This window comes from Salvelinus namaycush, unplaced genomic scaffold, assembly GCF_016432855.1.
Source record: "Salvelinus namaycush isolate Seneca unplaced genomic scaffold, SaNama_1.0 Scaffold92, whole genome shotgun sequence".
Lineage (NCBI taxonomy): Eukaryota > Metazoa > Chordata > Actinopteri > Salmoniformes > Salmonidae > Salvelinus > Salvelinus namaycush.
This window is the reverse complement of record NW_024061664.1, coordinates 112,501-135,130: the sequence shown is the minus strand read 5'-3', so window position 1 is coordinate 135,130 and position 22,630 is coordinate 112,501. Positions and strand designations below refer to the sequence as shown.

The 22,630-nt window shown below is 49.3% G+C and overlaps 1 protein-coding gene across 2 annotated transcripts in view; it reads left to right on the top strand.

Annotated features, from left to right (window-relative positions):
* Positions 1 to 22,630, top strand: part of alg9 (ALG9 alpha-1,2-mannosyltransferase) — a 71,308-nt gene that overhangs the window by 5,113 nt on the left and 43,565 nt on the right. For both annotated transcript variants that reach the window (XM_038988026.1, XM_038988025.1), the window contains exons 2-8: positions 4,665 to 4,800; positions 9,665 to 9,799; positions 10,434 to 10,504; positions 10,630 to 10,718; positions 20,322 to 20,457; positions 20,920 to 21,007; positions 21,149 to 21,254. In XM_038988026.1, the coding sequence (XP_038843954.1) occupies positions 4,665 to 4,800; positions 9,665 to 9,799; positions 10,434 to 10,504; positions 10,630 to 10,718; positions 20,322 to 20,457; positions 20,920 to 21,007; positions 21,149 to 21,254 (761 nt within the window). The remainder of the gene's footprint in view (positions 1 to 4,664; positions 4,801 to 9,664; positions 9,800 to 10,433; positions 10,505 to 10,629; positions 10,719 to 20,321; positions 20,458 to 20,919; positions 21,008 to 21,148; positions 21,255 to 22,630) is intronic.

Here is a 22,630-nt window from a genome sequence, read left to right as displayed (position 1 = left end):
GTGTTGCTTGTTTTCGTAATATTTGTAGATACATTTCTCTAGTCTTATGATCTGTTTTGTGTTGATATCCAGATTGAAGGTTATTACCCACCAGATTGTGTAGTGCTAATATTTAGTCTAATTTACCGATATTGAATATTAAGTTTTTATCTTGAGGTGCTCTACATAACAACTTCAGTCCTCCATCTTCCTTCCTGGTATTCTCACGCGCTGGTCTGTTAGTTGGTGATGTGGACACCAAGGAACGTGGAGCTCTCAACCTGCTCCACTGCAGCCCCGTCGATGAGAATGGGGGCATGCTCGGTCCTCTTTTTCCTGTAGTCCACAATCATCTCCTTTGTCTTGATCACGTTGAGAGAGAGGTTGTTGTCCTGGCACAACAAGGCCAGGTCTCTGACCTCCTCCCTATAGGCTGTCTCGTCGTTGTCGGTGATCAGGTCTACCACTGTTGTGTCGTCGGCAAATTTAATGATGGTGTTGGAGTCATGCCTGGCCGTGCAGTCATGAGTGAACAGGGAGTACAGGAGGGGACTGAGCACGCACCCCTGAGGGGCCCCTGTGTTGAGGATCAGCATGCCGGATGTGTTGTTACCTACCCTTACCACCTGGGCAGCCCATCAGGAAGTCCAGGATCCAGTTGCAGAGGGAGGTGTTTAGTCCCAGGGTCCTTAGATTATTATTATTATTATTATTGTTGATGAGCTTTGAGGGCACTATGGTGTTGAATGCTGAGCTGTAGTCAATGAATAACATTCTCACTTAGGTGTTCCTTTTGTCCACGTGGGAAAGAACCGTGTGGAGTGCAATAGAGATTGCGACGTCTGTGGATCTGTTGGGGCGGTATGGAAATTGGAGTGGGTCTAGGGTCTCTGGGATAATGGGGTTGATGTGAGCCATGACCAGCCTTTCAAAGCACTTCATGGTTACAGACGTGAGTGCTACAGGTCGGTAGGTTAAGGCAGGTTACCTTAGTGTTCTTGGGCACAGGCACTATGGTGGTCTGCTTAAAACAAGTTGGTATTGCGGACTTGGACAGGGAGAGGTTGGCAATGTCAGTGAAGACACTTGCCAGTTGGTCAGCGCATGCTCGCAGTACATGTCCTGGAAATCCGTTTGGCACTGCGGCCTTGTGATTGTTGACCTGTTTAAAGGTCTTACTCACATCGGCTGGGGAGAGTGTGATCACACAGTCTTCTGGAACAGCTGGTAACTCTCATGCATATTTCAGTGTTATTTGCCTTGAAGCGAGCATAGAAGTGGTTTAGCTCATCTCGTAGGCTCGTGTCACTGGGCGGCTCTCGGCTGTGCTTCCCTTTGTAGTCTATAATGGTTTGCAAGCCCTGCCACATCCGACGAGCGTCAGAGCCGGTGTAGTAGGATTTGATCTTAGTCCTGTATTGACTCTTTGCCTGTTTGATGGTTTGTCGGAGGGCTTAGTGGAAGTTCTTATAGGCTTCCGGTTTAGAGTCCCGCTCTTTGAAAGTGGCAGCTCTAGCCGTTAGCTCAGTGCGGATGCTGCCTGTAATCCATGGCTTCTGGTTGGGGTATGTACTAGAGGTCGACCGATTTTATGATTTTTCAACGCCGATACCGATTATTGGAGGACCAAAAAAGCCGATACCGATTAATCGGCCAATTTAAATAAAAATAAAAACTAAAATAAAAATGTATTTGTAATAATGACAATTACAACAATACTGAATGAACACTTATTTTAACTTAATAAAATACATCAATAAAATCAATTTAGCCTCAAATAAATAATGAAACATGTTCAATTTGGTTTAAATAATGCAAAAACAAAGTGTTGGAGAAGAAAGTAAAAGTGCAATATGTGCCATGTAAGAAAGCTAACGTTTTAAGTTCCTTGCTCAGAACATGAGAACATATGAAAGCTGGTGGTTCCTTTTAACATGAGTCTTCAATATTCCCAGGTAAGAAGTTTTCGGTTGTAGTTATTATAGGAATTATAGGACTATTTCTCTCTATACCATTTGTATTTCATTAATCTTTGACTGTTGGATGTTCTTATAGGCACTTTAGTATTGCCAGTGTAACAGTATAGCTTCCATCCCTCTCCTCGCTCCTCCCTGGGCTCGAACCAGGAACACATCGACAACAGACACCCTCGAAGCATCGTTACGCATCGCTCCACAAAATCCGCGGCCCTTGCAGAGCAAGGGGAACAACTACTTCGAGGTCTCATAGCGAGTGACGTAACCGATTGAAACGCTATTAGCGCACACCCCGCTAACTAGCTAGCCATTTCACATCGGTTACACCAGCCTAATCTCGGGATTTGATAGGCTTGAAGTCATAAACAGCTCAATGCTTGAAGCACAGCGAAGAGCTGCTGGCAAACGCACGAAAGTGCTGTTTGAATGAATGGCTTACGAGCCTGCTGCTGCCTACCACCGCTCAGTCAGACTGCTCTATCAAATTTCAAATCATTGACTTAATTATAACATAACACACAGAAATACGAGCCTTAGGTCATTAATATGGTCAAATCCGGAAACTATCATTTCGGGGAAAAAAAAGTTTATTCTTTCAGTGAAATACGGAACCGTTCCGGGTGGCATCCCTAAGTCTAAATATTTCTGTTCCATTGCGCAACCTTCAATGTTTTGTCATAATTACGTAAAATTCTGGCAAATTAGTTCGCAACGAGCCAGGTGGCCCAAACTGTTGCATATACCCTGACTCTGCGTGCAATGAACGCAAGAGAAGTGACACAATTTCCCTAGTTTAATATTGCCTGCTAACCTGGATTTCTTTGAACTAAATATGCAGGTTTAAAAAATATACTTTTGTGTATTGATTTTAAGAAAGGCATTGATGTTTATGGTTAGGTACACATTGGTTCAACGACAGTGCTTTTTTTCGCGAATGCGCTTGTTAAATCACCCGTTTGGCGAAGTAGGCTATGATTCAATGATACATTTAACAGGCACCGCATCGATTATATGCAACGCAGGACAAGCTAGATAAACTAGTAATATCATCAACCATGTGTAGTTAACTAGTGATTATTTTAAGATTGATTGTTTTTTATAAGATACGTTTAATGCTAGCTAGCACCTTAACTTGGCTCCTTGCGGCACTCGCATAACAGGTAGTCAGCCTGCCATGCAGTCTCCTCGTGGAGTGCAATGATCGGTGTCCAAAAATGCAGATTACCGATTGTTATGAAAACTTGAAATCGGCCCTAATTAATCGGCCATTCCTATTAATCCGTCAACCTCTAGTATGTACGTACAGTCACTGTGGGGACGACGTCATCGATGCACTTATTGATGAAGCCAATGACTGATGTGGTGTACTCCTCAATGCCATCGGAGGAATCCCGGAACATGTTGCAGTCTGTGCTAGCAAAACAGTCCTGTAGCTTAGCATCTGCTTCTAGTTACTGGTGCTTCCTGCTTTAATTTTTGCTTGTAAGCCGGAATCAGGAAGATAGAATTAAGATTTGCCAAATTTAGGGCAAGGGAGAGCTTTGTATGCGTCTCTGTGTGTGGAGTACAGGTGGTCCAGAGTTATTTTCCCTCTGGTTGCACATTTCCCTGCATTAAAGTCCCTGGCTATTAGGAGCGCCACCTGGGTGAGGGTTTTCTTGTTTGCTTTTGGCGGAATACAACCCATTCAATGCTGTCTTAGTGCCTCTGACTGTGGTGGTATGTAAACAGCTACGAGGAATAGAGATGAAAACTCTCTCGGTAGGCAGTGTGGTCTACAGCTTATCATGAGACACTCTACCTCAGGCGAGCAATAGCTCGAGACTTCCTTAGATATCGTGCACCAGCTGTTATTTACAAAAATACATTGTCCGCCGCCCCTTGTCTTAACAGACGCCGCTGTTCTATCCTGCCGGTACATCGTATAACAGCCAGCTAGCTGTATGTTGATATTGTTGTCGTTCAGCCACGACTCCGTGAAGCATAAGATGTTTGTTTTTTGAATGTCCCATTGGTAGTTTAATCTTCCGCTTAACTCGTCGATTTTATTTTCCAAAGATTGCACGTTTGCTAGCAGAATGGAGGGAAGTGGGTGTTTATTCGATCGCCTACGAATTCTCAGAAGGCAGCCCTCCCTTCGGCACCTCTTTCTCTGCCTCCTCTTCACGCAGATCACAGGGATTGGGGCCTGTTCCCGAGGAAGCAGTATATCCTTCCTCGGGTTCTGCTAGTCCGTGGTAATCGCTGTCCTGATGTCTGGAAGTTCGTTTCGGTCATAGGAGACGGTAGCGGAAACATTATGTACAAAAATAAGTTGCAAATAAACAAACAAAAAGACACGGCCGGAGGCACCTAAAACGTCTGCCTTCTTCTCCTGCTCCATCTTCTCCCGGTACGACACGTCTGTCTGTCTGTCTGTCTGTCTGTCTGTCTGTCTGTCTGTCTGTCTGTCTGTCTGTCTGTCTGTCTGTCTGTCTGTCTGTCTGTCTGTCTGTCTGTCGATACCTTTGCTGAGTCGCTGCTCTGTGGGTCTGGTGGAGGGTAGCTGTAGTAGGACTCACTCTCTCTCTGTCTGTGTCTCTGTCTGTGTCTCTGTCTGTCTGTCTGTGTGTCTGTGTGTCGATACCTTTGCTGAGTCGCTGCTCTGTGGGTCTGGTGGATGGTAGCTGCAGTAGGACTCACTCTCTCTCTGTCTGTGCGTGTGTGTAGGTGTGTCAGTAGAGGAGGCCAGGTGTGGGCTCCTGAAGGTTCCACGGCATTTAAATGTCTCCTGTCAGCCCGGTTCTGTGCAGCGTTGCTTAGCAACATCTCTGACTGTGACGAGACCTACAACTACTGGGAGCCGGTGAGTAATAATAATGCAATAATATTTATTTGGGTGATGCTTATATTTGTCCTGTTACTCACACGTGTGTAATGGAAATGTGTATTTTTGCATATCCCAACTCCCCATGAGACATTGTAGGCTGTCATTGTAAATAAGAATTTGTTCTTAACTGACTTTCCTAGTTAAAGGTAAAATATTTATATATTTTTAAAGTCACCCGCAGGGAGCGGGGTCACGGCCACCCTTGGAGCAATTAGGATTAAGTGCCTTGCTCAAGGGCACAGTGGCAGATGTTTTTCTTTTTCTTCATCTTGTTGGTTCTGGTATTCGAACCAGCAACCTTTCGGTTACTGGCCCAACCCTCTAACCTCAAAGCTACATGATGACATCAGTGCGCGACCAACACATGTTTTAAGTAGGCTTCGGCGGTATCTAGATTGTCATAACTTCATACCAGACTTGTGCCGTACTGGGATATTTGGTAATACCGGCACTGAACACAAGGGGCGCTGTTTTCAAACCTTTCTCTGTAGTCCAAATGCTTACAAGTACATGTACAATCCCATAGAGAATGCTAACTTAATGCTAACAATCACATTGCAAACATTTTATACGGTCTTTGACCTAAACTATACAAGTAACTCAAAAATGCTACGCACAGTTTGCTGCAAAAATCAAATATTAGACATCAAGGCTCTTGATCCTGGAAGGGATTCTCTTACCACTTAGCCTTATAACTCACTAGCTACTAAATTATCAAACCAAATGCACTGCGGAGCATTTACATTGCAGGTATCACATTTTTATGTCACATGCACAAGTACAATGAAATGCCTTTCTGGCAAGCTGTAACCCCAACGATGCAGTAATCAATAACAATGTAATACCAAAAATAACAAGGTAGAACAAAAACACAAGATATAAGAAGAACACGGCAAAGTAAGTAAGCATACTGTATACAGGGTCAGTTCAGTACCATATTTACAGATGGAGGTAGGAACTAATGGGGATCCATAATAAACCCCAGGAAGAGTAGCTGCTGCTTTGGCAGGAACTAATGAGGATCCATAATAAACCCCAGGAAGAGTAGCTGCTGCCTTGACAGGAACTAATGGGGATCCATAATAAACCCCAGGAAGAGTAGCTGCTGCCTTAACAGGAACTAATGGGGATCCATAATAAACCCCCAGGAAGAGTAGCTGCTGCCTTGGCAGGAACTAATGGGGATCCATAATAAACCCCAGGAAGAGTAGCTGCTGCTTTGGCAGGAACTAATGGGGATCCATAATAAACCCCAGGAAGAGTAGCTGCTGCTTTGGCAGGAACTAATGGGGATCCATAATAAACCCCAGGAAGAGTAGCAGCTGCTTTGGCAGGAACTAATGGGGATCCATAATAAACCCCAGGAAGAGTAGCAGCTGCCTTGGCAGGAACTAATGGGGATCCATAATAAACCCCAGGAAGAGTAGCTGCTGCCTTGGCAGGAACTAATGAGGATCCTTAATAAACCCCAGGAAGAGTAGCTGCTGCTTTGGCAGGAACTAATGGAGATCCATAATAAACCCCAGGAAGAGTAGCTGCTGCCTTGGCAGGAACTAATGGGGATCCATAATAAACCCCAGGAAGAGTAGCTGCTGCCTTGGCAGGAACTAATGGAGATCCATAATAAACCCCAGGAAGAGTAGCTGCTGCCTTGGCAGGAACTAACGGGGATCCATAATAAACCCCAGGAAGAGTAGCTGCTGCTTTGGCAGGAACTAATGGGGATCCATAATAAACCCCAGGAAGAGTAGCTGCTGCTTTGGCAGGAACTAATGGGGATCCATAATAAACCCCAGGAAGAGTAGCTGCTGCCTTGGCAGGAACTAATGAGGATCCTTAATAAACCCCAGGAAGAGTAGCTGCTGCTTTGGCAGGAACTAATGGGGATCCATGATAAACCCCAGGAAGAGTAGCTGCTGCCTTGGCAGGAACTAATGGGAATCCACTATAAATATGAATACAAATAGAAACCTTTACCCCAGTCTGAGGTTCTGAGTGCATCGGAGCAGGTTTTCATCAAGGATCTCTCTGCACTTTGTTCCGTTCATCTTTCCCTCGATCCTGACTAGTCTCCCAGTCCCTGCCACTGAAAAACATCCCCACAGCATGATGCTGCCACCACCATGCTTCACCATAAGGATGGTGCCAGGTTTCCTCCAGACATGATGCTTGGCATTCAAGCCAAAGAGTTCAATCTTGGTTTCATCAGACCAGAGAATCTTGTTTCTCATGGTCAGAGAGTCCTTTAGGTGCTTTTTGGCAAATTCCAAGTGGGCTGTTGTGCCTTTTACTGAGGAGTGGCTTCCGTCTGGCCACTCTACCATAAAGGCCTGATTGGTGGAGTTCTTCAGATGGTTGTCCTTCTGGAAGGTTCTCCCATCTCCACAGAGGAACACTGGAGCTGTCAGAGTGACCATTGGGTTCTTGGTCACATCCTTGACCAAGGCCCGATTGCTCAGTTTGGCTGGGCAGCCAGCTCAAGGAAGAGCCTTGGTGGTTCCAAACTTCATCCACTTATATAGACAGGTGGGTATATTTCCAAATCATGTCCAATCAATTGAATTTACCACAGGTGGACTCCAATCAAGTTGTAGAAACATCTCAAGGATGATCAATGGAAACCGGATGCACCTGAACTCAATTTCGAGTCTCATTGTAAAGGGTCTGAATACTTATGTAAATAAGGTATTTCTGTTTTTTATTTTTAATACATTTGCTAAAATTTCTCAACCTGTTTTCGCTTTGTTATTATGGGGTATTGTGTGTGTGGATTGTTGAGGGGGAAAAAATAATTTATTCAATTTTAGAATAAGGCTGTAACGTAACAAAAGTCAATGGGTCTGATTGCTTCCCCGAATGCACTGTAACTTAAAAGCATGTGTGCCATGTATTGGGGTGCACAATCGTGTATTGACTTATTAAACCAATAGAAGTATAAAATGTCTTAAAATGTATTTTTAACCCCACAGGCATTCAGTGCAGAGACCTTAAACCCGGTGTAGTGTGTGCTCTCCGTCTGGTCTTGGTCAGTACCCACGCTGCAGCATTCTGTAGGGTTTACAGTACAGAGACCTTATAACCGGTGTAGTGTGTGCTCTCCGTCTGGTCTTGGTCAGTACCCACGCTGCAGCATTCTGTAGGGTTTACAGTACAGAGACCTTATAACCGGTGTAGTGTGTGCTCTCCGTCTGGTCTTGGTCAGTACCCACGCTGCAGCATTCTGTAGGGTTTACAGTACAGAGACCTTATAACCGGTGTAGTGTGTGCTCTCCGTCTGGTCTTGGTCAGTACCCACGCTGCAGCATTCTGTAGGGTTTACAGTACAGAGACCTTATAACCGGTGTAGTGTGTGCTCTCCGTCTGGTCTTGGTCAGTACCCACGCTGCAGCATTCTGTAGGGTTTACAGTACAGAGACCTTATAACCGGTGTAGTGTGTGCTCTCCGTCTGGTCTTGGTCAGTACCCACGCTGCAGCATTCTGTAGGGTTTACAGTACAGAGACCTTATAACCGGTGTAGTGTGTGCTCTCCGTCTGGTCTTGGTCAGTACCCACGCTGCAGCATTCTGTAGGGTTTACAGTACAGAGACCTTATAACCGGTGTAATGTGTTCTCTCCGTCTGGTCTTGGTCAGTACCCACGCTGCAGCATTCAGTAGGGTTTGCATTTAACCAATGGCTTTCTTGGGTAGACCAGACAGGAGAGCATTACAGTAGTCAAGCCTGCTTGTAATAAAAGCATGGATGAGTCTCTGTATCAGCCTGAGAGAGAAACGGCCACACCGTGGCAATGTTCCTCAGGTGGTAAAAAGCTGTTGTGGTCACATTCCTGATGTGTGATTCCAAACTGAGTTCAGAATCTTAAATAACAGCTAGGCTTTTACCTCGTATCTATATTTCCCATGAATTATGATGTGTTAGATTCTCTCTGTGCTTTGACTCCAATAAGTACCTCGGTCTTGTCTTGATTTAGCTGGAAGAAGTTGTGAGCCATCCAACTATTTCAAATCACTAATACAGTCTAATAATTTATCTGTGGAGCTAAAATACTCTGGTGGCAGAACAAAAAATCACGGTGCTTTCTGATAACGCTGCCAAGGGGTAACATACGCTCTATTTAGCCACTTTAGTTGTGATATAAACCTTATCAAAACAGTTAGGCCTATGGGCTAGGCCACGTGTGATTATGATTTGAATACTTTGCAAAAAAAAAGCGTGCTGTTTCTTGCCTTAGACTCCACACGCTGGGCATCATTCACAAGTGATAATACATCATTCACAGGTCATAATGTTGTCACCCATCAGACTATTCTTCATTTCATCTTGTCTGTACATATACCAAAGTAATATATGTGTGAAACTAGTTCTGATTTAGAATGGGCCATTATAATTCACCTGTTGGAACAGGAACTTCTCTGTGGATGTGTTGAAGAATAAGAGTGTCAACTCGAAGGTCCTAAGACATAATAGCTGGATGCCTCCTCTGTCATAGCAGATGTATTCAGCCGTCCACCTACTCTCGGTACTCCGTCTTGCAGAATTGGACCCAACCTGTAGGTGTGACTACTTCTCTTCACGTGTTAATACATTTTTTGGGATAAACTGAGAAGCTTTTGAATGGTTTTATTTTTTTCGGTCTCTCTGCTTTTTACATAGACTACTGTGGTTGCATCTTTATAGAAGGCTGTGCCACCACAGGTATTTCAGAGACTGTGATCTAACAGGGAAAGCTGTGGTGTATTCACTTGGAATCAAACGTAGAGGGAACCACCTACATTTGTCCAGTAGAAAACCTTGTTCTCTCTCCCTCACTCATTTGATAATGTAATTTCCTGTCCTGTAGATGCACTTCCTGTTGTATGGCTATGGGATGCAGACGTGGGAGTATTCCCCGCTTAACGCCATCCGTTCCTACGGTTACCTGTGGCTGCACGCCCTCCCCGCCTCACTACACTCTCACATCCTACAGACCAACAAGGTAACACAGACACACACACACAGTATTGTATAACTAACCCTGTGGGGGGGGACACAATTCATTTGCATTCCCTTAACCCTAACCCGAAAACCTATCCCTAGCTCCTAAAACGAACCCTAGCTTCTAATACTAACCCTAGCTCCTAAAACTAACCCTAGCTCTTAACCCTATAACTAACCCTAGCTCCTAAAACTAACCCTATACCTAATTCTGACCCCAACCCTAGCTCCTAAAACTAACCCTAGCTCCTAAAACTAACCCTAGCTCCTAGCTCCTAACCCTAGCTCCTAAAACTAACCCTAGCTCCTAACCCTAGCTCCTAAAACGAACCCTAGCTCCAAACCCTAGCTCTTAGCTCCTAAACTTTAGTTCCTAAAACTAGCTCCTAACCCTGTACCTAATTCTAACCTTAACACTAAACCCCCTAGAAATAGCATTTGACCTCGTAGGGACTAACAAAATGTCCCCAGTTAGTCAAATGTTTGTTCGTTTACTATTCTTGTGGGGACTTCTGGTTTTCAAGTATAGTTAAACACATCCACACACACATCCACACACACACACAGAGTTGTGGTTATGTGATGTTTATGTGGTTGTGAGGTTGGGATGTTGAGGTTGTGACGTTGTGTTTTAGGTGCTGGTGTTTTACTTTGTGCGCTGTGTCCTGGCCTTCTCCTGCTGCATCTGTGAACTCTACTTCTACAAGTCAGTATCTGTCCCTCCTCGTGTGTGTGTGTGTGTGTGTCAGTCTCTTATTTTGAATGCACACCGATTTCTATCTTTAGTGTAAGGTAGGTGTGTGTGTGTGTGTGTGTGTGTGTGTGTTGCAGGGCGGTGTGTAAGAAGTTTGGGCTGCATGTGGGTCGTCTGATGCTGGCCTTCCTCCTCCTGAGCTCTGGAATGTTCTGCTCCTCAGCAGGTGGGTGCTACTCCTCTCCCTCCCTCCCCTCCATCTCTCTTCCTCCCTCCTTCCCTTTCTCCATCTCTCACTCCTCTTCCCTCCATCTCTCTCCCTCTCCTCTGTCTCTCCCTCTCTGCCTGTCACAAATACAATTTTATTTTATTTGATTGGCTTGGGCTAGTGTAAGAGTGGGGTTTGGGCCTGTTTGCCTGCTCACGGTCTGGGCGTATGTGTGACTTTCATGTTGAGGCCCTCTTTGCGGGAGTGGGGGGCATGGGGAGGGCAGGAGTGGCATAGGTCTGATCTGAGGGGGCCTAAATGGGGTGTGGGCATGGTCGACTAGCCGGCACCTCTCCTAAACAGGTGTTCTACTCCGCTAGCCGGCACCTCGCCTAAATAGGTGTTCCACTCCGCTAGCCGGCACCTCGCCTAAACAGGTGTTCCACTCTGCTAGCCGGCACCTCGCCTAAATAGGTGTTCCACTCCGCTAACCGCCACCTCGCCTAAACAGGTGTTCCACTCCGCTAGCCAGCACCTCGCCTAAACAGGTGTTCCACTCCTCTAGCCAGCACCTCGCCTAAACAGGTGTTCCACTCCTCTAGCCAGCACCTCGCCTAAATAGGTGTTCCACTCCTCTAGCCAGCACCTCGCCTAAACAGGTGTTCCACTCTGCTAGCCGGCACCTCGCCTAAATAGGTGTTCCACTCTGCTAGCCGCCACCTCGCCTAAATAGGTGTTCCACTCCGCTAACCGCCACCTCGCCTAAACAGGTGTTCCACTCCGCTAGCCGGCACCTCGCCCATACAGGTGTTCCACTCCGCTAGCCGGCATCTCTCCTAAACAGGTGTTCCACTCCGCTAGCTGGCACCTCGCCTAAATAGGTGTTCCACTCCGCTAGCCGGCACCTCGCCTAAACAGGTGTTCCACTCCTCTAGCCGGCACCTCGCCTAAATAGGTGTTCCACTCCGCTAGCCGGCACCTCGCCTAAACAGGTGTTCCACTCCGCTAGCCGGCACCTCGCCTAAATAGGTGTTCCACTCCGCTAACCGCCACCTCGCCTAAACAGGTGTTCCACTCCTCTAACCGGCACCTCGCCTAAACAGGTGTTCCACTCCGCTAGCCGCCACCTCGCCTAAACAGGTGTTCCACTCCGCTAGCCGGCACCTCTCCTAAATAGGTGTTCCACTCCGCTAGCCGGCACCTCGCCTAAACAGGTGTTCCACTCCGCTAGCCGGCACCTCGCCTAAACAGGTGTTCCACTCCGCTAGCCGGCACCTCGCCTAAACAGGTGTTCCACTCCGCTAGCCGGCACCTCGCCTAAACAGGTGTTCCACTCCGCTAGCCGGCACCTCGCCTAAACAGGTGTTCCACTCCGCTAGCCGGCACCTCTCCTAAACAGGTGTTCCACTCCGCTAGCCGGCACCTCGCCTAAACAGGTGTCCCACTCCGCTAGCCGGCACCTCGCCTAAATAGGTGTTCCACTCCGCTAGCCGGCACCTCGCCTAAACAGGTGTTCCACTCCGCTAGCCGGCACCTCTCCTAAACAGGTGTTCCACTCCGCTAGCCGGCACCTCGCCCAAACAGGTGTTCCACTCCGCTAGCCTGCACCTCGCCCATACAGGTGTTCCACTCCGCTAGCCTGCACCTCGCCCATACAGGTGTTCCACTCCGCTAGCCTGCACCTCGCCCATACAGGTGTTCCACTCCGCTAGCCGGCACCTCGCCTAAATAGGTGTTCCACTCCGCTAGCCTGCACCTCGCCCATACAGGTGTTCCACTCCGCTAGCCTGCACCTCGCCTAAACAGGTGTTCCACTCCTCTAGCCGGCACCTCGCCTAAACAGGTGTTCTACTCCTCTAACCGGCACCTCGCCTAAACAGGTGTTTCACTCCGCTAGCCTGCACCTCGCCCATACAGGTGTTCCACTCCGCTAGCCGGCACCTCGCCTAAACAGGTGTTCCACTCCGCTAGCCGGCACCTCGCCTAAACAGGTGTTCCACTCCGCTAGCCGGCACCTCGCCTAAATAGGTGTTCTACTCTGCTAGCCGGCACCTCGCCTAAATAGGTGTTCCACTCCGCTAGCCGGCACCTCGCCTAAACAGGTGTTCCACTCCTCTAACCGGCACCTCGCCTAAATAGGTGTTCCACTCTGCTAGCCGGCACCTCGCCTAAATAGGTGTTCCACTCCGCTAGCCGGCACCTCGCCTAAACAGGTGTTCCACTCCGCTAGCCGGCACCTCGCCTAAATAGGTGTTCCACTCCTCTAACCGGCACCTCGCCTAAATAGGTGTTCCACTCTGCTAGCCGGCACCTCGCCTAAACAGGTGTTCCACTCTGCTAGCCGGCACCTCGCCTAAACAGGTGTTCCACTCCGCTAGCCGGCACCTCGCCTAAACAGGTGTTCCACTCCGCTAGCCGGCACCTCGCCTAAATAGGTGTTCCACTCCTCTAACCGGCACCTCGCCTAAATAGGTGTTCCACTCTGCTACCCGGCACCTCGCCTAAATAGGTGTTCCACTCCGCTAGCCGGCACCTCGCCTAAACAGGTGTTCCACTCCTCTAACCGGCACCTCACCTAAATAGGTGTTCCACTCTGCTAGCCGGCACCTCGCCTAAATAGGTGTTCCACTCCGCTAGCCGGCACCTCGCCTAAACAGGTGTTCCACTCCGCTAGCCGGCACCTCGCCTAAATAGGTGTGCGTTTATTTCGGCTCTAGCAGGGTGGAGAGATCACCACTTGTGCGTTGGGGAAAATAGAATAAGCTTTTTCAATCACTCCCTTGAGTGCTGTGTTCTCAGGTCGTTTGTGCCTATGTGTATTGTTATGTGGCTGGGTGACCCTAGGTCTAGGGAGCTGGGTGTTTGGACACCAGAGTGTGTGTGGGGAAAAGTTTATTTTCTTGTATATATTTCCCGTTTGAGTCCATAAGGAGTGCAATCTGTGGCTTGTGTATGCCCTCAGTGGGTTTGGGGGGGTTGTCAGGGTGCCGGACGGGGGGTTCTCAGAGGGGGTGGGATCCCCTGGGCTTGGGGTTCTTCATTTCTCTGTCCTGCTGTGGTGTCGAGGCTATGGTCAGGGTCTGGGGTGGACTGTTCTGCTGTGGTTTAGAGGCTATGGTCAGGGTCTGAGGTGGGCTGTTCTGCTGTGGTGTAGAGGCTATGGTCAGGGTCTGAGGTGGACTGTTCTGCTGTGATGTTGAGGCTATGGTCAGGGTCTGGGTTGGACTGTTCTGCTGTGGTGTTGAGGCTATGGTCAGGGTCTGGTGTGGACTGTTCTGCTGTGATGTGGAGGCTATGGTCAGGGTCTGGGGTGGACTGTTCTGCTGTGGTGTGGAGGCTATGGTCAGGGTCTGAGGTGGACTGTTCTGCTGTGGTGTCGAGGCTATGGTCAGGGTCTGGGTTGGACTGTTCTGCTGTGATGTCGAGGCTATGGTCAGGGTCTGGTGTGGACTGTTCTGCTGTGATGTGGAGGCTATGGTCAGGGTCTGGTGTGGACTGTTCTGCTGTGGTGTGGAGGCTATGGTCAGGGTCTGAGGTGGACTGTTCTGCTGTGGTTTAGAGGCTATGGTCAGGGTCTGGGTTGGACTGTTCTGCTGTGGTGTTGAGGCTATGGTCAGGGTCTGGGGTGGACTGTTCTGCTGTGGTGTTGAGGCTATGGTCAGGGTCTGAGGTGGACTGTTCTGCTGTGATGTTGAGGCTATGGTCAGGGTCTGGTGTGGACTGTTCTGCTGTGGTGTCGACACTATGGTCAGGGTCTGGGTTGGACTGTTCTGCTGTGATGTCGAGGCTATGGTCAGGGTCTGGGGTGGACTGTTCTGCTGTGATGTCGAGGCTATGGTCAGGGTCTGGGGTGGACTGTTCTGCTGTGATGTTGAGGCTATGGTCAGGGTCTGGGGTGGACTGTTCTGCTGTGATGTGGAGGCTATGGTCAGGGTCTGGGGTGGACTGTTCTGCTGTGATGTGGAGGCTATGGTCAGGGTCTGGGGTGGACTGTTCTGCTGTGATGTTGAGGCTATGGTCAGGGTCTGGGGTGGACTGTTCTGCTGTGGTGTCGAGGCTATGGTCAGGGTCTGGTGTGGACTGTTCTGCTGTGATGTCGAGGCTATGGTCAGGGTCTGGGGTGGACTGTTCTGCTGTGATGTTGAGGCTATGGTCAGGGTCTGGGTGGACTGTTCTGCTGTGGTGTCGACACTATGGTCAGGGTCTGGGTGGACTGTTCTGCTGTGGTGTCGACACTATGGTCAGGGTCTGGGTGGACTGTTCTGCTGTGGTGTCGACACTATGGTCAGGGTCTGAGGTGGACTGTTCTGCTGTGATGTCGAGGCTATGGTCAGGGTCTGGGTGGACTGTTCTGCTGTGGTGTCGACACTATGGTCAGGGTCTGGGTGGACTGTTCTGCTGTGGTGTCGACACTATGGTCAGGGTCTGGTGTGGACTGTTCTGCTGTGGTGTCGACACTATGGTCAGGGTCTGGGTGGACTGTTCTGCTGTGGTGTCGACACTATGGTCAGGGTCTGAGGTGGGTTGTTCTGCTGTGGTGTCGACACTATGGTCAGGGTCTGGGGTGGACTGTTCTGCTGTGGTGTCGACACTATGGTCAGGGTCTGGGTGGACTGTTCTGCTGTGGTGTCGACACTATGGTCAGGGTCTGGGGTGGACTGTTCTGCTGTGGTGTCGACACTATGGTCAGGGTCTGGGGTGGACTGTTCTGCTGTGGTGTCGACGCTATGGTCAGGGTCTGGTGTGGACTGTTCTGCTGTGGTGTCGACGCTATGGTCAGGGTCTGGTGTGGACTGTTCTGCTGTGGTGTCGACGCTATGGTCAGGGTCTGGGTGGACTGTTCTGCTGTGGTGTCGACACTATGGTCAGGGTCTGGGTGGACTGTTCTGCTGTGGTGTCGACACTATGGTCAGGGTCTGGGTGGACTGTTCTGCTGTGGTGTCGACACTATGGTCAGGGTCTGGTGTGGACTGTTCTGCTGTGGTGTCGACACTATGGTCAGGGTCTGGGTGGACTGTTCTGCTGTGGTGTCGACACTATGGTCAGGGTCTGAGGTGGGTTGTTCTGCTGTGGTGTCGACACTATGGTCAGGGTCTGGGGTGGACTGTTCTGCTGTGGTGTCGACACTATGGTCAGGGTCTGGGTGGACTGTTCTGCTGTGGTGTCGACACTATGGTCAGGGTCTGGGTGGACTGTTCTGCTGTGGTGTCGACACTATGGTCAGGGTCTGAGGTGGGTTGTTCTGCTGGCTTCTCTGCGGGGGCGTCCACCTCTCCAATGGATTGTTTTCTGTTGATGTTGTCTCACCACATTCCAGAGTGCAGATGTCTCTCTCCACCTGCAGCTCTCCGGGTCTGGTTGAATGGGTGTTGTTCTGCTGGACTGTTGTCCGGGTCTGGTTGAGGGGGTGTTGTTGTGCTGGACTGTTGTCTGGTTGAGGGGGTGTTGTTGAGCTGGACTGTTGTCTGGTTGAGGGGGTGTTGTTGTGCTGGACTGTTGTCCGGGTCTGGTTGAGGGGGTGTTGTTGTGCTGGACTGTTGTCTGGGTCTGGTTGAGGGGGTGTTGTTGTGCTGGACTGTTGTCTGGTTGAGGGGGTGTTGTTGAGCTGGACTGTTGTCTGGTTGAGGGGGTGTTGTTGTGCTGGACTGTTGTCTGGTTGAGGGGGTGTTGTTGAGCTGGACTGTTGTCTGGTTGAGGGGGTGTTGTTGAGCTGGACTGTTGTCCGGGTCTGGTTGAATGGGTGTTGTTCTGCTGGACTGTTGTCCGGGTCTGGTTGAGGGGGTGTTGTTGTGCTGGACTGTTGTCTGGTTGAGGGGGTGTTGTTGAGCTGGACTGTTGTCTGGTTGAGGGGGTGTTGTTGTGCTGGACTGTTGTCCGGGTCTGGTTGAGGGGGTGTTGTTGTGCTGGACTGTTGTCTGGGTCTGGTTGAGGGGGTGTTGTTGTGCTGGACTGTTGTCTGGTTGAGGGGGTGTTGTTGAGCTGGACTGTTGTCTGGTTGAGGGGGTGTTGTTGTGCTGGACTGTTGTCTGGTTGAGGGGGTGTTGTTGAGCTGGACTGTTGTCTGGTTGAGGGGGTGTTGTTGAGCTGGACTGTTGTCCGGGTCTGGTTGAGGGGGTGTTGTTGAGCTGGACTGTTGTCTGGTTGAGGGGGTGTTGTTGAGCTGGACTGTTGTCTGGTTGAGGGGGTGTTGTTGTGCTGGACTGTTGTCCGGGTCTGGTTGGGGGGGTGTTGTTGTGCTGGACTGTTGTCTGGGTCTGGTTGAGGGGGTGTTGTTGTGCTGGACTGTTGTCCGGGTCTGGTTGAGGGCGTGTTGTTGAGCTGACTGGAGTGTGTTCACCTGCAGCTCTCCGGGTCTGGTTGAGGGGGTGTTGTTGAGCTGGACTGTTGTCCGGGTCTGGTTGAGGGGGTGTTGTTGTGCTGGACTGTTGTCCGGGTCTGGTTGAGGGCGTGTTGTTGAGCTGACTGGAGTGTGTTCACCTGCAGCTCTCCGGGTCTGGTTGAGGGGGTGTTGTTGTGCTGGACTGTTGTCCGGGTCTGGTTGAGGGGGTGTTGTTGAGCTGGACTGTTGTCTGGGTCTGGTTGAGGGGGTGTTGTTGTGCTGGACTGTTGTCCGGGTCTGGTTGAGGGCGTGTTGTTGAGCTGACTGGAGTGTGTTCACCTGCAGCTCTCCGGGTCTGGTTGAGGGGGTGTTGTTGAGCTGGACTGTTGTCCGGGTCTGGTTGAGGGGGTGTTGTTGAGCTGGACTGTTGTCCGGGTCTGGTTGAGGGGGTGTTGTTGAGCTGGACTGTTGTCTGGTTGAGGGGGTGTTGTTGAGCTGGACTGTTGTCTGGTTGAGGGGGTGTTGTTGAGCTGGACTGTTGTCTGGTTGAGGGGGTGTTGTTGAGCTTGACTGTTGTCTGGTTGAGGGGGTGTTGTTGTGCTGGACTGTTGTCTGGGTCTGGTTGAAGGGGTGTTGTTGAGCTGGACTGTTGTCCGGGTCTGGTTGAGGGGGTGTTGTTGAGCTGGACTGTTGTCTGGTTGAGGGGGTGTTGTTGTGCTGGACTGTTGTCTGGGTCTGGTTGAAGGGGTGTTGTTGAGCTGGACTGTTGTCCGGGTCTGGTTGAGGGGGTGTTGTTGAGCTGGACTGTTGTCTGGTTGAGGGGGTGTTGTTGAGCTGGACTGTTGTCTGGTTGAGGGGGTGTTGTTGAGCTGGACTGTTGTCTGGGTCTGGTTGAGGGGGTGTTGTTGTGCTGGACTGTTGTCTGGTTGAGGGGGTGTTGTTGAGCTGGACTGTTGTCTGGTTGAGGGGGTGTTGTTGAGCTGGACTCTTGTCTGGTTGAGGGGGTGTTGTTGAGCTGGACTGTTGTCTGGTTGAGGGGGTGTTGTTGAGCTGGACTGTTGTCTGGGTCTGGTTGAGGGGGTGGTGTTGTGCTGGACTGTTGTCTGGGTCTGGTTGAAGGGGTGTTGTTGTGCTGGACTGTTGTCTGGTTGAGGGGGTGTAGTTGTGCTGGACTGTTGTCTGGTTGAGGGGGTGTTGTTGAGCTGGACTGTTGTCTGGGTCTGGTTGAGGGGGTGTTGTTGTGCTGGACTGTTGTCTGGGTCTGGTTGAAGGGGTGTTGTTGAGCTGGACTGTTGTCTGGGTCTGGTTGAGGGGGTGTTGTTGTGCTGGACTGTTGTCTGGTTGAGGGGGTGTTGTTGTGCTGGACTGTTGTCTGGTTGAGGGGGTGTTGTTGAGCTGGACTGTTGTCTGGGTCTGGTTGAGGGGGTGTTGTTGTGCTGGACTGTTGTCTGGTTGAGGGGGTGTTGTTGTGCTGGACTGTTGTCTGGTTGAGGGGGTGTTGTTGAGCTGGACTGTTGTCTGGTTGAGGGGGTGTTGTTGAGCTGGACTGTTGTCTGGGTCTGGTTGAGGGGGTGTTGTTGTGCTGGACTGTTGTCTGGGTCTGGTTGAAGGGGTGTTGTTGAGCTGGACTGTTGTCTGGTTGAGGGGGTGTTGTTGTGCTGGACTGTTGTCCGGGTCTGGTTGAGGGGGTGTTGTTGTGTTGACTGGAGTGTGTTCACCTGCTGTTCCAGCTCCACCTGCCTTACCTCCAGCTGGGTGAATTTATCCTTCATTTCAATGGGGGAGTAGTACTCTGTGCTGGGAGCTTTGACACCTCTCACTTCACACGTCAGTGGAATTGAAGTTGGAGCCGTATCTGTCCTGTCTTAGCTTTGTAGCCTTAATTTAACTCAGTCCTTGTAAAATAGATTATTGTAATTTATTTTTCTTCTTGGCTTTAAAAGTAGCTCCATACTTAATATTACTCACTCAGTTCCAGGTTGGGTGCTATTTTCAGGTTTATTTTTTGCTTATTTTGCTGGTCGTTGGTTTGCCAGATTATTCACTATAGTCCTTGGAATGGAATCTTTCCATGTCATTTTGTCCAAAAACAGGGTGTAGTTTTGGAGTTTTGATTTAGAGTGAAGGTTATATGTCCTTGTTTATCCAATTCTGAATCTATCTTTTTGTAAAAACATGTTGGAAAATGTAAGAGCTCATCTGCTCATGACCTCTCACACTTCTCTTGCTCTCTCTCTCCTCTCTGTTTCTCTCTGTGTCCCTCTCTCCTCTCTCTCTCTGTGTCCCTCTCTCCTCTCTCTCTCTGTGTCCCTCTCGCGCTCTCTCTCTCTGTGTCCCTCTCGCGCTCTCTCTCTCTGTGTCCCTCTCGCGCTCTCTCTCTCTGTGTCCCTCTCGCTCTCTCTCTCTCTGTGTCCCTCTCTCTCTCTCCTCTCTGTGTCCCTCTCGCGCTCTCTCTCTCTCTCTGTGTCCCTCTCTCTCTCTCCTCTCTGTTTCTCTCTGTGTCCCTCTCGCGCTCTCTCTCTCTCTCCTCTCTGTTTCTCTCTGTGTCCCTCTCTCTCTCTCCTCTCTGTTTCTCTCTGTGTCCCTCTCGCGCTCTCTCTCTCTGTGTCCCTCTCGCGCGCGCGCTCTCTCTCTCTCTCTCTGTGTCCCTCTCGCGCGCGCGCTCTCTCTCTCTCTCTCTGTGTCCCTCTCGCGCTCTCTCTCTCTCTCTCTCTCTCTGTGTCCCTCTCGCGCTCTCTCTCTCTCTGTGTCCCTCTCGCGCTCTCTCTCTCTCTCTGTGTCCCTCTCGCGCGCTCTCTCTCTCTCTCTCTCTCTCTCTCTCTCTCTCTCTCTCTCTGTGTCCCTCTCGCGCTCTCTCTCTCTCTGTGTCCCTCTCGCGCGCTCTCTCTCTCTCTCTCTCTGTGTCCCTCTCGCGCGCTCTCTCTCTCTCTCTCTCTGTGTCCCTCTCGCGCTCTCTCTCTCTCTCTCTCTCTGTGTCCCTCTCGCGCTCTCTCTCTCTCTCTCTAACCCTCTCGCGCTCTCTCTCTCTCTCTCTCTCTGTGTCCCTCTCGCGCTCTCTCTCTCTCTCTGTGTCCCTCTCGCGCTCTCTCTCTCTCTCTCTCTCTTTGTCCCTCTCGCGCTCTCTCTCTCTCTCTCTCTCTTTGTCCCTCTCGCGCTCTCTCTCTCTCTCTGTGTCCCTCTCGCGCTCTCTCTCTCTCTCTCTCTGTGTCCCTCTCGCGCTCTCTCTCTCTCTCTCTCTCTGTGTCCCTCTCGCGCTCTCTCTCTCTCTCTCTCTGTGTCCCTCTCGCGCTCTCTCTCTCCAGCATTCCTGCCTTCTTCCTTCTGTATGTATTCTACTCTGGTTGCCATGACTGGATGGTTCCAAGACATGCCCTTCCTGGCTGTGATGGGCGTGGCAGCTGGGGCTATCATTGGCTGGCCATTCTCCGCTCTGATTGGGTAAGAGCTGTTCCTTGTGCAGAGTTAATTGTAAAGAGGTGTGATATTAAAGCATCAGAAACAGACTGTTCTGCTCTCTACTGTATAGTTAGTTTCAGCTGGCAGGGCTATGTTTTGTTTTAGGGAGCAAAAGAACTAAGAGGGAGGCATTCAATTGTAATACATTTAAGGTAATTTGTTGATATGGAAATTTACAGATTTTAAAGTTTGGGCTGAGGTTGGGTTGGCAGAAATGTTTCTGAAGAAATTTGAGTCCCTGCTGAAAAAGTTTGAATAGGACTGGGTTCGATGTCAGGGGTTCTAAGTAGGGTCTCTTGTTGCAGTGGTCTAAGGCAGAGTTAGGGTTTGACCGGGGTAGGCCGTCATTCTGAATAAAAATGTGTTCTTAACTGACTTGCCTAGTTAAATAAAGATAAAATAAATATAGTCATGCTGTCTCTGATTGGTTGATGTGGTTGCTAGGCTACCGATCGCCTTCGACCTGCTTGTGCTGAAGAGGAAGTGGAATAGTTTCATCACCTGGGCAACCGTCTCTCTGCTGCTGTTCCTGGTGACACACACACACACACACACTACCCACTGACTCAGTGACTGAGTTATGAATGTTTGTTAAGAACTTTGTCATTATCTTTAGTTGATCGCTATGTAAGGAGAAGAAGCACTCAGAACTAATCTTGTGTGTGTGTTCCAGGTGCCTCTGATGGCGGTGGATTCTTGTTGCTATGGGAAACTGGTCATTGCTCCCCTCAATATTCTACTCTATAATGTCTTCACCCCCCATGGCCCAGATCTCTATGGTAAAAACACGCACGCACGCACACTAGCTAGGTAGGTCCTCTGAAGAAGTTAGCTAGCTAGCTAGCTAGGTCCTCTTCTGAAGCAGCTAGCTAGCTAGCTAGGTCCTCTTCTGAAGCAGTTAGCTAGCTAGCCAGGTTCTCTTCTGAAGCAGTTAGCTAGCTAGCTAGCCAGGTTCTCTTCTGAAGCAGTTAGCTAGCTAGCTAGCTAGGTTCTCTTCTGAAGCAGTTAGCTAGCTAGCTAGCTAGGTTCTCTTCTGAAGCAGTTAGCTAGCTAGCTAGGTCCTCTTCTGAAGCAGTTAGCTAGCTAGCTAGGTCCTCTTCTGAAGCAGTTAGCTAGCTAGATACACTACCGTTCAAAAGTTTGGGTGTCACTTAGAAATGTCCTTGTTTTTTAAATTTTATTTGTATTGGCCAGTCTCAGATAAGGCTTTTTCTTTGCAACTCTACCTAGAAAGCCAGTATCCTGGAGTCGCTTCTTCACTGTTGACGTTGAGAGTTGTTTTGCTGGTACTATTTAATGAAGCTGCCAGTTGAGGACTTGTGAGGCATCTGTTTCTCAAACTAGACACTCTAATGTACTTGTCCTCTTGCTCAGTTGTGCCCCCGGGGTCTCCCTCTCCTTTTTCTATTCTGGTTAGAGCCAGTTTGCACTGTTCTGTGAAGGGAGTAGTACACAGCGTTGTACGAGATCTTCAGTTTCTTGGCAATTTCTCTCATGGAATAGCCTTCAATTCTCAGAACAAGAATAGACTGAGGAGTTTCAGAAAAAAAGTCCTTTGTTTCTGGCCATTTTGAGCCTGTAATTGAACCCACAAATGCTGATGGTCCAGGTACTCAATTAGCCTAAAGAAGGCCAGTTTTATTGCTTCTTTAATCAGAACAACAGAACAACAGCTGTGCTAACGTAATTGCAAAAGGGTTTTCTAATGATCAATTAGCCTTCTTTTAAATGATAAACTTGGATTAGCTAACACAATGTGCCATTGGAACATGTGATTGGTGATGGTTGCTGATAATGGGCCTCTGTACGCCTATGTAGATATTGCATAAAAAAGTCTGTTGTTTCCAGCTCCAGTGGTCATTTACAACATTAACAAAATCTACACTTTCTGATCAATTTGATATTTTAATGGAGAAAATATGTGCTTTTCTTTCAAAAACAAGGACATTTTTAAGTGACCCCAAACTTTTGAATGGTAGTGTAGGTCCTCTCCTGAAGCAGTTAGCTAGCTAGATAGGTCCTCTTCTGAAGCAGTTAGCTAGCTAGCTAGGTCCTCTGAAGCAGTTAGCTAGCTAGCTAGGTCCTCTTCTGAAGCAGTTAGCTAGCTAGATAGGTCCTCTTCTGAAGCAGTTAGCTAGCTAGATGGGTCCTCTTC